The sequence below is a fragment of the Callithrix jacchus genome, chromosome 15 (genome assembly GCF_049354715.1).
Source record: "Callithrix jacchus isolate 240 chromosome 15, calJac240_pri, whole genome shotgun sequence".
Lineage (NCBI taxonomy): Eukaryota > Metazoa > Chordata > Mammalia > Primates > Cebidae > Callithrix > Callithrix jacchus.
Genome location: NC_133516.1, coordinates 79,560,582 through 79,578,208, shown reverse-complemented (window position 1 = coordinate 79,578,208; position 17,627 = coordinate 79,560,582). Strand labels below are relative to the sequence as shown.

The 17,627-nt window shown below is 41.4% G+C and overlaps 1 protein-coding gene across 4 annotated transcripts in view; it reads right to left on the bottom strand.

Moving 5' to 3' along the window:
* Window positions 1–1,139: 1,139 nt before the first annotated feature.
* HACD2 (3-hydroxyacyl-CoA dehydratase 2) overlaps window positions 1,140–17,627 on the bottom strand; it is an 88,690-nt gene continuing 72,202 nt past the window's right edge. For all 4 annotated transcript variants that reach the window (XM_035274001.3, XM_035274002.3, XM_078351940.1 and 1 more), the window contains 3 exons: window positions 11,598–11,719; window positions 9,565–9,743; window positions 1,140–4,182 (listed from right to left, as the gene is read on the bottom strand). In XM_035274001.3, the coding sequence (XP_035129892.2) occupies window positions 4,100–4,182; window positions 9,565–9,743; window positions 11,598–11,719 (384 nt within the window). In that variant the 3' untranslated portion in view covers window positions 1,140–4,099. The remainder of the gene's footprint in view (window positions 4,183–9,564; window positions 9,744–11,597; window positions 11,720–17,627) is intronic.

Sequence of the window (17,627 nt, the reverse complement as noted above, 5' to 3'; positions counted from 1 at the left end):
TGAAAAATCCAACCTCTGAAGCCAAATAGGCTCTACATGAGGAGAGAGGTGGTCTAACCTCCGTGCTGGGAACATCTAGGCCATAATTAGACGGCATTTAGAAGGGAAGTGCTCCCCTCTGAAACAAAGACCACACTCAGGCCGTGGTTAACGTCTAAGAAAGAGCTGGCAGATCCAGGTAGGGAACACATCACTGCTGCAGGTACCATGAGCGAGGGGTCACCAGAAGTTAACTAGGACTGGAGGCACTGGAGGCCTAGAGCTAGATTAGCTGTGACCCAGTGGAGGACACCCCAAGGCAGTGTCCTTCCCACTGCTTCTTACTTTGAGCCTGAGTGAGGGGGGCCGTTCCTGGATTCCTGTGTTTGGAGAGATTTTCAGGATGAGGTACTTGAACTTCACATCTTGCTTTAATATAAGATGAACAGTGCTGGGCAACAGGAGCTCCTTGCTGAACTTCTGTTAGAAAAGTTACACTAACAGGCTGGGCGTGGTGGCTCATGCCTGTGATCCCAGCACTTTGGGAGGTCAAGGTGGGTGGATCACCTGAGGTCAGGAGTTTGAGACAAGCCTGGCCAACATGGTGAAACCTGTCTCTACTAAAAATACAAAAAATTAGCCAGGTGTGGTGGCGGGCACCTGTAATACCAGCTACTCAGGAGGCTGAGGCAGGAGAATTGCTTGAACCTGGGAGGCAGAGGTTGCAGTGAGCTGAGATCATGCCGTTGCACTCCAGCCTGGACAAACACTGAAACTCCATCTCAAAACAAAACAAAACAAAAACTAAAAAGTTACACTGACAAAACCCCAGGATGTTATACGACAAGGGTCCTCAACCTTGTACTGATTAATATCTGAGTTTTCCTGGTCACTTGCATGAGAAACCCCTCGTCCCTCTGCAGCCAGCTTGCAGACTGGCTTAGTAAGCCTGAAGACTGACTGTCGGGGAAGAACTTTTTGGAAACCTCTTAATATAATCTGTCTTTCCTGTAAGTACAGGACCATTATGAATAGCAGAATTAGATTTTAAAATTGTCAAAGAGCTGGAGTCCATAATTGAACTGAAATTCTCCCATATTCCTGCAACACCACATTCAGGCCTACTGACTACGAAAAATCATCGCACTCACTGGTGGGTATTTCAAATCCAGGCAGAGCACACACCAGTTTATTTTGAAATGCAACACAGATCAGTATTTCATGAATACAACTTATTACTACATTAACATTGTCAGGTAAAAACAGCTTTCAAATGCATGCATAAAAAGTTAAGCATAGTCTCTGAACTCCTTATTTCTAAATATACAAAAAATACATTTAAATTATATAATTTTAGTGAATCAAAGACTTATAAAATTACAATTTTGGTTTTCACAACATAGAAAAAATACAAAAATGACTATATATACGGTTGTATATAATTTTTTTTACCCAAATTTCAAAGGAGCAGTATGTATTGAATTAAATGTTTTATAGTGTTTTATTTGAAACTCAGAAATGCAAGTAATTTGCAGGTTGGACTACATCAACGCCAACCTTTTATTATAAGTGAATAACCAAAAAAAATAAGTGAAAAATGAGAGCACGATCTCTTCTTATGCCTCTTCAGCTCTCTAGTATCTCTAACCCTTTCCTGTCAGAAGTCTGCTCTGGAGAAACTTTTTCATCTGCAAGGACAGTGCTTTATTCCATGACTAACTCCATGGCGCCTCTGATAATGGTTGGTGTGTGTTAAATGAATGAGCCCAACCTCGGCAAACAGAACGCAGCAAGATGCAGATTAGCAGCCTGTGCCGACAAAAGCACTACTGCTGATCTCAAAGAATTCTCTCTGTCAGAAGGCGGCCCCCACGGGGGGGTCTGAAACACACAGTCAAGTGGGTAGTTGGGAAGATGATGCCTCTGACTATGCCCTGAAATGAAACAGCTAAGTCTGACAACATATCCACAAAAACACGACATTCCTTGTTCACACTTTATAAGAAGATGTGACATTTGGTGGTGTGGTTGTTCTCAATTTATAAAAGAACAAATGACTTCAAAGGAGAAATGAATTCATGTTAGGGATAAAGAAACCAGTTACTGAGAGAGGTACTGAAGGACACAGTGACATGCCTTACTTATCTGCCGTAAGTATTCTAAATGTTGATGTACAAAAATACACACTGGGGTTGAGACCCTTTTTGAAAAGGGGTCTGTGTGCTGTGTTCTCACTGCCAAAGTTCAATTCAATGCAACACCACCGTTTGCAACAGAATGTTTTTCATAAACAGTGATAAATTACAATAAAGAGGCCCAAATAAAACCCCAGTTCAGCAGCCCTGGAAAATCTGGATTTTTTTTATCTTGACTTCTAGAATTTTTCCAAAAACAACTGAAAATTTCTAGCCGAATAAAGTAATATAACAAATATAATTCCAGTTGATTCTATTTTGTAGTAGAAATACATTATGGAAGAATAAAACAAGAGAAAAGCCATGAAAAAAATCTTTCCCACGTTTTGTCTATCAAATACAAGAAGAGATTCTAACTTCAACATGCCCAAGTTGAGTACCGACTTTAAGAAGCAGAATCTTAATGTTCAATTCAAAAATAATTTATTACACACCTGCCTGCGTTTAATTTTCAAACTTCTATAAAAATAAGCATTTAAAAATTTAGTTTTCCAGTATGACAGTTTTCTGATGTTCACAATTATATTTTCAATGACAACTACTCAGTAAGCTAAACTTTTAAAGTCTTCAAAATCAACATCAATCCAAAACAAGAAGGGGGGCGAAAAGGAAAAAAGGCTCCGTGAAGAAGATAGTGTGCTATTTAATACTTAACGCACATCGAAACTTGGGCTTTCACATTTTCATCCAACTTTTTTTTTTTTAGTTTATCCACAGTTGTAGAACCAGTCCTTTCTTGAGTTTTATATGCATGGTTGAGCAATTACATCGTGTGAGGATACGGCATGGATTAAACAATGTGGGCAGGAACAAACCATTTCTTGGCTGCACCAGCATGCGGAGATCGATGCTGCTTTTTAGCTCATGACAGCCCAAGTGGAATGTTTTACTGCCTAGAGTCGTATAGCCTGGTGGAAATTAGCAAAAGTATCCAAACAGAAGAGTCAATGAAAATTTAAAAATAAAATAATGGTGTATAAACCTCTTCCTGAATGTTTTTCCTGACTACCTTTCTAAAGCAACATCTTCCATGTGCTTTCAATAACAGAGCCTCCATTCCTACGTGACTGGATCGGCTTCTTCAGGGCCATCAGTGAGAAGAGCTACCGGCAAACACGTTACTCAGAGGTGCTCTGAGAACGGTGCTGTGAAAGGGACTTGTCACTTATGAGCTACTGAGCTTCCCCTTTCTGGGAACTGTCATTTTGTTAAGATATAATTGAGGCTGAGCTCCAGATAAGATATATTCTTTACAATATACACATACTTATTAGATTCAAGCACGTTTCTTAGTGGCAGGCAGTAATGACTCAATGGAAAACAAACAAAAGGGTTCTAGTTTTCTGATTATGGGCACTACCCCGAAGCTTCATAGGCATATACATTTTATAATTCATTCATTGGATATGAGGGGATAGGTCCCAGCCATAACTTCAGAGCATTCCAGAGAACAGAGTTGGCCGCTTCAAAAATACAAATAGTTTCCAGCATGCAGTCAAGCACTTTGAAAAGGGAATGCTAAACACTGCAGACTGAAACAGAACTCTACTGCAAGCCGGGCATTCAGCTGGCACAACTGCATTACTCACACTGTAACTCTCAAGTACTTAGCGTTACAGGTCTTTATTGATCAGACATATGAAGGACACAGGAGGACATAAAATGCCAAATCCCTTTCTAGTGCCATCATAAATATTAGGAACTTCTGGTTGAAAAAGCATGCTGAAATGAACTGGCCAGGATGTTTTATGTAACAACTTTTTTCTAAAATAAAATCTCAGGCCCATGTGACACTGGATTTTTCTTTTTGTTTAGTTTGAATATTTTAAAAATAGTTCTTAATTATGTATTGGGAACTCAAAAAGTCTGCAGCATTTTTTGATCATTGAAAAGTTTCTTTTTGTGGGAGGTGGAGAAAGCAGGAACTATTCAAATTTCTTGTGTTCTTCAGTATGAGAAAGGACCTTTCTTCTCTGGTGTATCATGTGGAAGTATAACTGGGGAAAAACTGAAAAGAAAAGAAAAGTTGGTTAAGAGGATGGTTTAAAATTACATGCTCTAAGCATATGAACTTGAGGTCCTCTCTGACCCTCTGACTAATTTCTCATCCAGTGACCAAGGAAGGTAACTAAGTGGGCTTCGGCAGAGGGAGAAAAAACACAGAGACTTACTTTTCTTTTCCTGCTTTAGCAGAGGGGAAAGAGTGGTATGGAATAGAATGACAGACACTATTGTCACTATCATGACCCATCTCGATGCCACAGAGTAGCATATTTACACCCATTCATACATTATCTGCACATTTATTCTGACTACAGAACAACCAGGTGAAGAATTCTAGTGAGGAAGTCATTATTCCTATTTCAAAGAGGAGGAATTTGAGCCACAGCAAGGGTAAGCAGTTTGCCTGGGGTCTCACAGTACGTCACAGACAGAGTCGGGACCAGGCCCTTGGCTCCTGACCTTCAGCCTAGCTCCATCTGGTCCCAGGGCTGGTGGTTCTTTGGGAAGAACAACCTCTCTTGGGAAGTAGTTTTGGGCAAAGACTGAGGAGGAGGAGTAATAACACAACATTTGATTTGAACACAGCTAAACCAGGTTTGGATGTAAAAAAAGGCCTTATGAAAAGCAAGCCAGTGTCTTAGGCACTGGGGATTCTTCTGTTCTTGGTCATTTCATAGAATACTTTAGAAAGCACTGGTTCTCAAATGAATGGGTAGTACTGCCTCCCTTGGAACTACCTGGAACTATTTTGATAATTTGACTATTTGAAAATAAGAGAGAAAAGGGAAGGTTACTGGCATTTGGCATATGAGACTGGGGATGCTAAAACATACCACAGTGCACGACAGTACCCACACTAAGAAGTATCCCACTCAAAATGCCTATAGTGTCCCCGCTAGGAAAGACCAGTTTCAGCTACCTGGACGACATGAGGTTACTGTGTGTCAATAGCCCCAGGTGAGATGCTCTTTGTGGTACAATACCCTTTCTCTCCGTATCTCTCCAACAGCTCCAATCTCTATTTTATTATTATCATTTTTAGACAGGGTCTTACCTTGTCACCCAGGCTGGTGTGCAGTGGAGGGGTGTGATCGTGGCTCACTGTGGCCTGGACCTCCTGGGCTTAGCCAATCCTCCCTGCTCAACCTCCTGAGTAGCTGGGACTACAGGTGCACACCATTTCACACCCGACTCATTTTGTATTTTTCGTAGAGATGGGGTGTCCCTATGTTGTCCAGGCTTGTTTGCAACCCCTGGGTTCAAAGGATGGGCCCACCTCAGCCTCCTAAAGTGCTGGGACTATAGGCATGCGCTACCAAGCCCAATCCAATCTCTTTTTTAGAAAGTAACGAATATTTTTTGGAAGATAATTTCTACTACTCTCAACTCTTTCCTGTCAGTTTCTTCCTTTTTAAATGGATTCCAAGCTGGCCAAATTTCAAGCAGTCCTCCCAGAGTACTCTGGGATACCAGTGGGTATGTGACAAAGATCTGCTAACCTGCAGAGGAGGCGGCACACTACTGACAGAAAAGACCCCTCTGAAGCATAGAAGTCAACAGGCAGAGAACTATTTTGGCACGAACGCCAGAAAATATGACAAGCTCTATAATCTAAAAACTGGAAGTAAAGATATAATTAAACCATAGGAATGTTAACTGTAATCATTTAAAAATGTGGGGCCAGTCCCATTTCTATAGATTTAATGAAGGGAAACTGAGCTGGGCATGCTCAAGACCTTCCCAATGGTTGCATCTGTGTTCACATTACCCCACAGCAGGCGGTGGCAGCCTCACAGCTGGTTTGGGGTTGGGGCGGGGGAGGAGAATGACCTAGGCACTAGGCGCTTCGTGGCAGTTAAAGGAAGAAGATGGCCATGTGGACTGTCATTTCCATGGGCAGGACCTGCCGCCTCCCAAAAGGGTCAGATGATGACACTTTCATTCCTTTACATCTCCCAGAGATTCCTCAGTACCCAGAGAAAGGAATGTGGGTGGGAGGCCAAGGATCTCGGGTGCCTGGCCTATTCTCCAGAGTTCAGGCTTGGCTTCTGGCTGATCAGAACTGTGATACTGTTTCCATCTGAATCACCTACATGTTCAGACTAAACCCAACCATAAGACTGAAACCATTCCAGATGCATGGCTGCTACTTTTAACAGCATGAGCTACACTGAGGAATAACACTGAAAAAACCCCTCAACGCAACAGACTATTGAGAATTCCACCTTCTGCTCCCTCAGTTCAGAAAACACAGAATGGGGATACTGCTGGGCACACGTGTGTGTCCCTGGATGTTAGGGGTGAGGGGAGTGTGGGTGCTGCTGGGCTCTCTTTTCTTTAAGAAGATGGCCAACTTTCTTGGGACTCTCTTCCCCTCTGGGGAGAGAACTGTGGGGGACAAGAGCACCAGATATGCTCTCTGCCTGGGCCAAGTCCCCTTGGTTTCTCTAAAAATCAGAGATGTGGTTAGTTACTGACAACCTGGAAAGTGCCAGCTTCTCCAGGTCCTCACCCTTCATCAATGTATCTTGACCATTCTTTTGCTCCCTCCCCCATAACCAATTTTCACCAATTTTGGGGAGGAATGTAAACAGGCCTTAGGCATCTACTGAGTCCTGCAGGGACTGTGTTGTACTGATCCTGTAAATATTGCAACTACAGCAGAACAGAAGGGGCACCTGGCCAGGGCACCCCAATACGAGGAAACTCCTGGGGCAAGCCTCATGAGCCACAATTGAAGCTATGTGTGCAACAACGGAGGGGGTCATGAGGGGAGGTGTTTCTTTATATCACACATGTGTATCATCAACTTGCCAATAAAGATTAAAAAAACACTACCTCGTAGAAAGAAAACCAAATTTGGTAAAGAAAACTGCATGTCAGCAGCAGCCTCTCCTAATTCTGCGTTTTCCCTGATAAACACAAAGCTCTGGAAAGCTGGAAATGTGCAGCTGGTCAGAATGAACTGTACACTCGGGCCTCAACAGTAACAACCTGACCCCCTGAGAACATCCATAGCTGCGGGCTCAGGCCAGAGCACAGTGAGGCCGGCAGACACAAGGGTGACTCGCATCAGGAGAGGCGGTATGTGTACCATCTTGAACCTGGGTGGGGAGTCAGAGGTTTGCAGGAAATCTTTTAGTCATTGAGATCCACCCTCTTCCCTGGTCTACAAGAGGTAAGCTGCCTTAGAAAAAGAAATTATGTTAGACTTTAACTGAGCCAAGTTCTCTTACCGAAAGGAAGCTGCAAGAGAGAATTACTTGAGGTAAAGAAAGCAGACTTCTGTGGGAAGGAGAGTCTTGCCCTGCTCTCTAAAACAAGCGTACCCAATCCCCACCTGCCGGAACCAGGCTGCACAACAGGAGGTGAGTGGTGGGGTAAACAAGCATTATGGCCAGAGCTCTGCCTCCTATCAGACCAGCAGTGGTTTTACATTCTTCAACAGTGAGAACCTTGTTGAAAACTGCACATTCAAGGGATCTAAGTTGTGTGTTCCTTATGAGAATCTAACGCCTGATGATCTAAGGTGGAACAGTTTCATCCTGAAACCATCCATCACCACCCAAGGAAAACCTGTCTTCCATGAAACCGATCCCTGGTGCCAAAGGTTGGGGACTGCTGCTCTAAAGACAGCTGGCTCTGGGGTCAGTGTTTTCTCTTTCCTCTGTCTCTTCCAAGACCAAGATGAAAAGCTCATAGAACTGGGTTTCCTTCAGGAGCGCTATCATCACCAGAGGCTGCATGTGGCGCCTAGGTAGTCACTATACCAAGAGCTCAGCAGGAAGAGGCACAGCTCGGCACTGGTTGGCCACTAGAGCACGAAGAGACAGACAGATGGAGGCAGCCCTGGGGAGCAGTTCCTGGAAGGAAGCCGTGCTTCCTAGAGATGTTGGAAGTCTTGCAGGAACTCTCAGGTCGGGATCGCTGGATTTTTGTCAATGTGGAAGCAGCTTGTTATGGATATGATTTCATAATACCCTCCCTGCCCCTTTCCTAGTCATCCAGTATGGTATGTATCTCCTATTCACTCAAATAAAGCCTGTGGTGCCAACTGGGATAATAAGTGTTAGTTACTCTGGGTGTGGTAAAACTGCAACTGTGAACTGCTGCTCTAGAGACTCCAAAATGAAACTAAAAAAACAAAATTAGAAAGGTGGAACACTGTTAGTTAATTTTTACTACTTAAATGTTTAGATGATTTCACGTTTATCTTGTTTGAAAACCAACTACTTTTTACATTTGAAGAGAGATGGCCTCTGGCCACTATGATTCGGGCACTAGAGAGCAGGACTTGATCGTTAATAAAGAGTGGAAAATGAATCATGAAGCAGAACTGTATCCAAGAATTTCTCCAAGATAAATGCTCACATGAAATCTGGTTGTTGTTTTTTTCTCACAATGCATGAAATGCAATTTTCCACAGAGCGACACAAACATGTCGCTTTGCTAGGATGATTCATTCCAATAATGCCATGGAATGAAGAAAAATCCAACTTTGTCTGAATTTAACTTGGGTTTAGGGAAGAACATAGCATCTCTTCTAAATTAAAATAATATTCAGAGTTACAATGGTTACAGAAATAGCTAAATGAGAAGAAACACTAACATTATATGTCCTTGGTTATAACAAGATCTTTTGGCATGTAGATGTCAATCAGGATTTATAATTGAACATCAGGGTTCCACAAAAGGACGAAACTCCTCATCCTCAGAAAGTAGGGCTCACTTCACAGAGACAACAAACATGTCTTTTTCTCTGCCACCGAATACACAGAGAGGCACACTTGATTATCCATATACTTAAGTCTTCAGCGGTACTATTAAAATAATTGGAAACCATCTTGAAGAGAACACTGTGTCCCAATCAGTGCCCAACAAGAAAATGAAAAATTTGGAAAAAATAAATCTATAATTATTTTGTTACGTTTCTAGTTAACTACCAATCCCTTCAAAATGAAGCTAAATGTCTATTTTGATATAGGAACCAACACAAAAGTCTTTTCACCATGTTTTTCAAATACCGTAACAAGCAGTTCTGAACAGACAGAAAACTACAATCCACAGTCAGGCCTTTAATGACTTTGTTGTTTTCCATTCAGTACTTTCTCCAATATATGCTTAACGGAGCCTGGCATTCACAGCTTCAAACCCACATGCTGAGAAGGGCTGCATTTTGGCAACTGTATTGAGAAGGGTTAGTCTTTATTCAATTACTAATGGAAAAAATTCCCTTTGATAGCATTCAACAAAAACCAAGCATTCCTAATAAATTAGATTTACATTTATTTGGATATGGTGCAAAAACAATCAAAGATATTAACTCTAGTTATTGTAGAGCCAAACTTTAAAACATAATTAAATATATGCATAACTGTTCACTTACTTGGAATGTAGGAGATCATTATTAGAATCAGGAATGCATAGTAGTCAAAAGAGAAATTGTATTTGTTCGGTAAACTGATGGAATACAGGCCAGCCTGTCTGACAAAGGGCAGAGCTGCGTATATTGTGAGCAGTTCTCCTGACACTCCCATTGGGTACAGCACAATGAAAAGTGTGTACCTAAAACAAAACACAATATTCATTACTGAGGCTCAAAGCCAGCTCTAGGAGGAAGCTGCACTTCCCACTCTTCTGATCAGTACTAGTCTTTGAGAAAATGTTTGCTTATGTATTTTCCTGTTTACCTGCTATTCAAATTCAGGTTTTACAAGCCAGTTTTTGAAATGAGCCTACAGCAGGTATATGTTTCCAAATGTTCTACGACAAAATAAATGTGTTCAGGCAGCCTCAAAATTTGGTCTGACTAAATAAGCAACTCTTCAAAAGAACGCTCTAAAATAACGAAAGTGATGCCAAGTGCTGGTGAAGGAGGGGAACTGAGTCATAGTTTATACTGAAGGGTCCTACCCTGTGGGCCTTGGGATGGGGTTGGGGCAGAGGTGCTGGAACATGTGGTCTAGGAATTCCCACAACACACAAAAAGACTAAACCAAAAAAAAGAAAAAAAAAAAAAAAAAAAACAGCACAAACATCTGTATACTATTTTTCAAATGTCTGTATATGATACTGTAAAAAAATCAAATATATGCAATTTAAAAAATTTTAAATTCATAATAGCTTTTGGTTACTATGTAATTTTCCAATCAAAACACCTCACAATTACAATTATCATCACGTGGGAGGAATTCTGCATTAATTTTTTTCTCTTTAAAAAGGAGTTCTCCATATTCCACAAAGAATTCAGAGAGCAGTCACTGACCCATGGAACTGTAAGCCGCTGTAAGGATTGCTAAAGGAATCATCAGCTTAGACTTTAAAAAGCCTTTGGCTATTTGTGACTCACAATGTGCAATGGACTACAAACTTCTGGGCACAGGAATTGCATTGAAAATCTCTGAAGAGGAAGGGAAGACATATTCCCCACTGCCAATTTTAGCCACACTAAGTAGGATGTTGGAAAAAAATCTTTCAGAGGCCGTGGAGAACAGTAGACGAAAGAATCTTTCTCCAACAGTAAAATCAAGCCTTGGTCAACAGACTTCCCTAACAACCGGGGTAAACAGCTTTCACAGTGGCTGTCCAGGTTGGTTAGTAACTGCTGTTTCCCATTCTTCCCCTTTCCTAATAAAAATGTTCACTGCAAATGAGAAAAATAATAAAGGAGTTCCCATACTCGAAATGTTGGAAACAATCAGATTATGTCCCTAATTTAATCACTGAACTCATAAACAGTCTAGGAACCATTGCTTTTCTTCCACCAAATAAGGCATTTCAGCTCTGGGGACAACTTGGATCCTTTTGCTTTGTCACGCTCTCTCAAAGAGTTTCCCAGCTCAGAAAACTGCCTGCAACTGTCTCATGGACTATTAACGTAAGCCAGATGAACTACTAGCCTTATACCCAATTCATCATTACTGGTAAAAATAAAGCAAAATCAAAGTGAGAAGCTAAAGCTGCCATGTAATGTTTATTACTTAAAAATTAATTTAAGAGTCACAGCTTCGTGGCAAAATTGAGACTAGGAGAACAGGACTTGGTCAAAAAAAACCCATCACAATGGCAGAAGCTCATCAGTAAAATGTGATGATATGGACAAAAAAGGGATGTTACAGCAAATCTCTATTTATTGTTACTTGGTGATGAAATTTTTTTAAAAAGGAAAATACTGCATAATTGAAGAGAACTGATCCCAATTAAAATAATGTAAGCAAAATATAAAAATCTTAAAGCAGTATTTCTGTTAGTCAAAGTTAAGTACAGACTCTCTCAGATGAAATCTACAGACAAGATTTCTACCCAACCTCTGTGTCAATTTTATTTTTAGAAACTTGGAGGCAATATTTACGCAATAAAGGGCAAATGCATTGACAGATCATTTCAAAAGTAAGCCCTCATTCCTTATGTTTTTTTTACCTGGCCCATTTGATGAGGTAAGGCAGATGGTTTAATAGACTGAATGTATAAAAGGAGTAACGGATGATTTCTGTGATTGTCCAGGCAATAACAAACAGGAGGACACTGTCTTCAGTCTGTACCTGAAGGAAGAGGAAAACAAAAGAAAAAGCAAACACACAGACGTTAATGAAGACGAACTCACAGTGTGCAGTGCCCCACAGAGCTGGGGAGTGAGTCGGCACAGCCGCTAGTGTCTATCTTCAGGGCTACTGTACAGCAGATAGAGCATGTGTGTAGAGGAGCTGGGGCCTACGGTGACAGCTGTGTACAGCCCAGAGATGAGGGCCAAGTGCAAAGAGTCACCAGTCACCAGGAGCAAGAGCAGCAGGGCGGGAGGAACAAACACAAGAGGTGGGGGTTTTGCAGGTTTGCCAGCCTCATATGGAGAACATGGACTGATGTCAGTGGGGCCAAGAGCAGTTAGGTAAGGAGGGTGGGAGGGCAAAGTGGCGGAGAGACTTGGATCCATTACCAAGAATTTTACTTGATTTGCATGACAGCTGTGAACCCAAGGCAATTTTAGAGAAGGGGAATGTAATGATTAAAGCACAAGTGGGCCAGGTGCCTGTAATCCCAGCACTTTGGGAGGCTGAGGTGGGTAGATCACCTGAAGTCAGGAGTTCGAGACCAGCCTGGCCAACATGGTAAAACCCTGTTTCTACTAAAAATACAAAAAAAATTATTGGGCGTGATGGTGCATGCCTGTATTCCCAGTTATTCAAGAGGCTGAGGCAGGAGAATTGCTTGAACCTGGTAGGCGGAGGTTGCAGGGAGCTGAGCTCGTGCCACTGCACTCCAGCCTGGGTGAGAGAGGGAGACTGTCTCAAAAAAAACAAAACCCACAACAAAAAGCACAAATGAAGATGAGGCTAGCTCACAGAGCAAGAGGAATTCCACTGAGGGGAGGGCTGGGGACCACCTGCAAGGTAAGAGCCCATTTATTTCCTCCCATTAGAGACTTCTTCCCCCAAAGGAGGCCGGCATTAACTCCTCCATGATTAGGGAAGCTTCCATGCTGTTCCCAGGAGGCAGTTAGAGCCAAAGAGCTTTGAAATCCCCAGCCTCCTCTGAAGTTGTTTTTATGCTGAAAAAACAATAAATGTTTAAAAGAGCCCTAGGTGATTTTTTAGGAGGCATTCTCTTGCATTGAAAATGTACTGCTGTGGTTTTAACTTTAAGCACCTTCCCCATCCCTTCCCAGCTGGGTTTGTAATGACCTTTTGTGCTTGAAAATCAGCAAGAAATACCCTTGCACCTCAATTCACATTAGTTTCCAGGCATCTAAAAAAAGAGTCCAAGAGTCGGATGTAAATAAGAAATCCCACCCCATAAACCAAACAAATCTTGATGATAAGGTGGACTTTCTGTCCCACTCTTAATACCTAATACAGCAAGGGAATGGCATTCTCGCCGTAACTTTTGCTTCTTTCCATTTGCAATGTTAATAGTTTTTAGCACTTATATTCTTCCTCAGAAAGTGTACATGGAGCGATCCACCTACACAATGAAATAAGTAGTCATTTACATATCTATTAACTAAATTGCTCTGACAAAGAATTTCATAAATGCACAGTTACTATTCTCTAAAAATAATAAGAATTTTATACTGTCAAGAGCAAGAGTACTTTCTGTTTTCCTGGCGCTCTCATATTAGCCAAAGTAAAGCAAAAGCGAAACACCTCCAAAGCTTTCATGGTGAGATTTTTCACTCTGTCCCCCAATCCTTACTTGAATCCATCTACACCGAAATGTAATATTAATATAAAAGCACACTTTGCTTTTTGATGTGTTTTATAATCCTCCTTATCTTAAGGAGTTATGTTTGTACAGCTATGAGTAGAAGAAGCCTTGCCTCAAGAGCTCTAGGTTACAAAAGGAAATTCCTTTAATATTTTGAACTGTAAACATCTTGAAATCAGGGAATGTGTTTTATTCATCTTCTGTTTTCCAAAAGCACTTTGTGCTTTTCACAAGTAAAAGCTCAATAAATAATTGCGGAGCAAATGAATTCCGTCCTAATCAGGTTACTCTGAGACTTAGTTCCCTTCTTTTTGGTGCCTGATAGTTTCTGTGTAGTCTCAGTGGCCTCCAAATAGGTAACAAAGAAACAAACAAACTCCCAAAACCTCCTGCTTTGACCCAGCCTACAGGTTGGTTATTATTCACCTCCCATCCACCCCCAAGTTAGATCTTAGCCGAAGGAACTATGAAAAACTCAGACTCAGGCTAAATATGAAAGCAGTCTGTTCCCAGAGTCCAGCTGTAAAGATGATGGCGTAAGTCTTTTAAAAAAGACTAGGGATGCAGGAAATGACCATTTTGTGCAAAATGATATTTTCCAATCAGTAGGAAATGCAACATTGTTATCAAGAAGGGATATGGATAAAGAGATTGACCTTATCTAATTTACAGATAATTATACAACCAATAACAGAAAACAGGGGCAAATGTAATACATGAGTTAAAGCCAGTAAGATCAATGAGACTCCAACAGGTATTCGTACACTCATGTTTATAGCAGCATTATTCACAATAGTCAAAAGGCAAAGAAACCCAGGTGTGTACTGATAGACGGATAAGCAAGATGTGGTCTATACATACAGTGGAGTATTATCATATACATACAGTGGAGTATTATATACATACAGTGGAGTACTATCATATACATACAGTAGAGTATTATCATATACATACAGTAGAGTATTATCATATACATACAGTAGAGTATTATCATATACATACAGTGGAGTATGATTCAGCCTTAAAAAGAAGAAAATTCTTACACATGCTACAACATGGATGAACCTTGAGGATATCACGCTAAGTAAAATAGGCCAGTCACAAAAAGATGAATACTGTGTGATTCTACTCATATGTGGTACCTAGGGTGAGGCAGAGACAAAAAGTAGAGATAGAAGGTGGCCAGCAGCTGGGAAGATGGGAAATAGAGAATTACTGTTTCATTGGTGTGGAGTTCCAGTTTGGGAGGATTAAAAAAGTTCCGGAGATGGACAGTGATGATGGTTGCACAACAATAAGAAAGCGTTTATGCAACTGAACTATATAAAAGTGGCAAAATGGTGAATGTTATATGTATTTTACTGTAATAAAAAATAAATTAAAGCCCCCCCAAAACAACAGCAGTAACATAAATTTAGAAAGTCTAAATGTAATTACATGACTTAGCAACAACAAAATGACTCCACATCAGAATGGAGAAGACCTACCTTATGAAATCAAGAGATCTGGAGTTTTTGGTGAACCATAAGCCTCACAGGAGCCAACCGGGTGTGAGGTGGCTGTTCAAACAAACAAAACTCCAGGATTCAGCCACATTAACAGTCTTATCCCAATTACTGCACTGTAAATAGATGAGACCCACTTAGGGAACAGAGTCTGCTAGAAGAACTCCTCATTAGCTGGGCGAGGTGGCTCATGCATGGAATCCCAGCTACTCAGGAGGCTGAGGCAGGAGAATCCCTTGAACCCGGGAGGTGGAGGTTGCAGTGAGCCGAGATCATATCACTGCACTCCAGCCTGGTGACAGAGTGAGACTCTGTCTCAAACAACAACAACAAAAACAGACCAACAAAAACCTCCTAAACTAGCAGAGCTGACTTTGGAAAAGGAAAGAGGGTATGTACTTTAAAATATGTAAAAGGATACCATGAACAAGATGGATAAAACTGGCAGGGAGTAAAATGCTGGGTTCAACATAAGAAAAATTGTATAACAAACCAGGTAACTACTCAAATTGGCCACCTCACAAAGTTTTGTGCTCGCAGGCCCTGGACATATCCAAACCGAGACTGCCCAGAAGGTCCTACCAAGGACAGGAGGCTGAGCTGGCCTGGGGCGGCCAGGGCTGCCACTGTTCTTTGGAAAGGTGTGTGCCCATGACCCCTCTGTGGGCAAGGCATGAAATACTGGCTAATACTAACTTCCTTGCATGAGCTGAAATTTTTCTAGCTGGCAAAAAAAATGGGTAGAGGCTTTGACAATGCTTCTTAAAATAAATTTTCCTTCATCCAAAAGGCCAGAGAGGAGAAATAACTGACAAGCTCTCCTGTCAACATTACTGACTCCGAGCATGTGAAATGTGAATCGTTCTCTGGCTATTACTCCCTGCTTGACGGCAAGGACTTCAAGGGCCAAGGTCTCATTATGTGGCTTCCTCAGTCCTGAAACAGGTCTAGACACAGGGATATGTAGAATCAATGCCCCTTAAATTGGATGATAACTTATATTTTTCTTTTCCTTCTTTTTTTTTGAGACTGGATCTTGCTCTGTTACCCAGGCTGTAAAGCAGCAGCACAATAGCAGCTCACTGCAGCTTCAACCTCCCAAGACAACCTCCTTGGGACTGATCCACCTGCCTCAGCCTCAAGAGTAGCTGGACTACAAGTGTGTGCCACCATATCCAGCTCATTTTTTTTTCTTATTTTATGTAGAAATTGGGTTTCACTGTGTTGCCCAGGCTGGTCTCAAACTCCTAGACTCAATTGATCCTCCCTCCTCAGCCTCCCAAAGTGCTGGGATTACAGGTGTGAGCCACTACACCTGGCCACTTTTCTATTTTGAAAGCAACAACTTGGAACAGTTTTATAAGAAGTGGGGAGCCAGTGACTCAGAGAAAAATAATCAATAGACTCACAGAAGTAAGAAAAGCTAGTTAAGCTTAGGAGGGATTTTTTGAGGGGCAAAGGATTTGGATTATAAGAAGTTCTACTCAGCGACTTTTCAAATTTAGAACTAGAAACATATAAACATATGATTTTATTAATTACCAAGAATAAGAGGTTTATGGGTGAGTGGCCCATGCCTATAATCCCAGTGCTTTGGGAGGATGAGGCAGGAGGATCACCTGAGGCCAGGGGCTGAGATAGTCTAAGCAGCATAGTGAGACTCCATTTCCACAATAAAACAAAAAAGTAGCCAGTGTGGTGGTGGCACACCTGTAGTCCTACCTACTTGGGAAGTGAGGTGGAAGGATCCCTTGAGCCCAGGAATTTGAAGTTAAAGTGAGCTATGATGGTGCCACTGCACTCCAGCCTGGGTGATGAGCAAGACCCTGTCTCTTAAACAAAAACAAAAGCAAAAAAAAAAAAGAAGAAAAGACGAGGTTTAATAAGTTTCCTCAAAGATTTGAACACAAAGGTTCATAGCAGTATCAGTCATCATTGAAAAGTAAAAACAACACAAATATTGGTCAACTGGTAAATGGATAAACAACATGTGATATATAGCCTGTCCAGTGGAATACTATTCAGCACCATAAAGGAAAGAAATATTGACACATGCTACAACATAGAAAAACCTCTAAAATATTGTTGAGTGAAAGAAGCCAAATGCAAATCATCATACATTCTATGATTCCATTTATATGAAATATCCAGAAAAAGCAAATCTAGAGACAGAAAGTAGATTAGTGGTTGCCAGGGGCTGGTAGTGGGAACTAATTATAAAAGGGCATGAGGTCTCCAAGATGTACTTATTTCACATTGCATGTCTGTATCAAAATATCTCATGCACCCCATAAACACAGACACCTACCATGTATCCACAAAATTTAAAAAAATTTTTTTTTTTTTTTTTAAAAGGGCATGAGGGATCATACTGGGGTGACAGAAATGTTCTAAAATTAGATTATGGTGATAGTTGCACAACTTGGTCCGTTTACTAAAAACCATTTAATTATACATTTAACTTGGTTGGATTTTTTTTTTTTTTTTTTTTGAGAGGGAGTTTCGCTCGTTGCCCAGGCTGGAGTGCAATGGCGCGATCTCGGCTCACCGCAACCTCTGCCTCCTGGGTTCAGGCAATTCTCCTGCCTCAGCCTCCCAAGTAGCTGGGATTACAGGCACACGCCACCACGCCCAGGTAATTTTTTGTATTTTTAGTAGAGACGGGGTTTCACCATGTTGACCAGGATGGTCTCGATCTCTTGACCTCGTGATCCACCTGCCTCGGCCTCCCGAATTTTTAAAA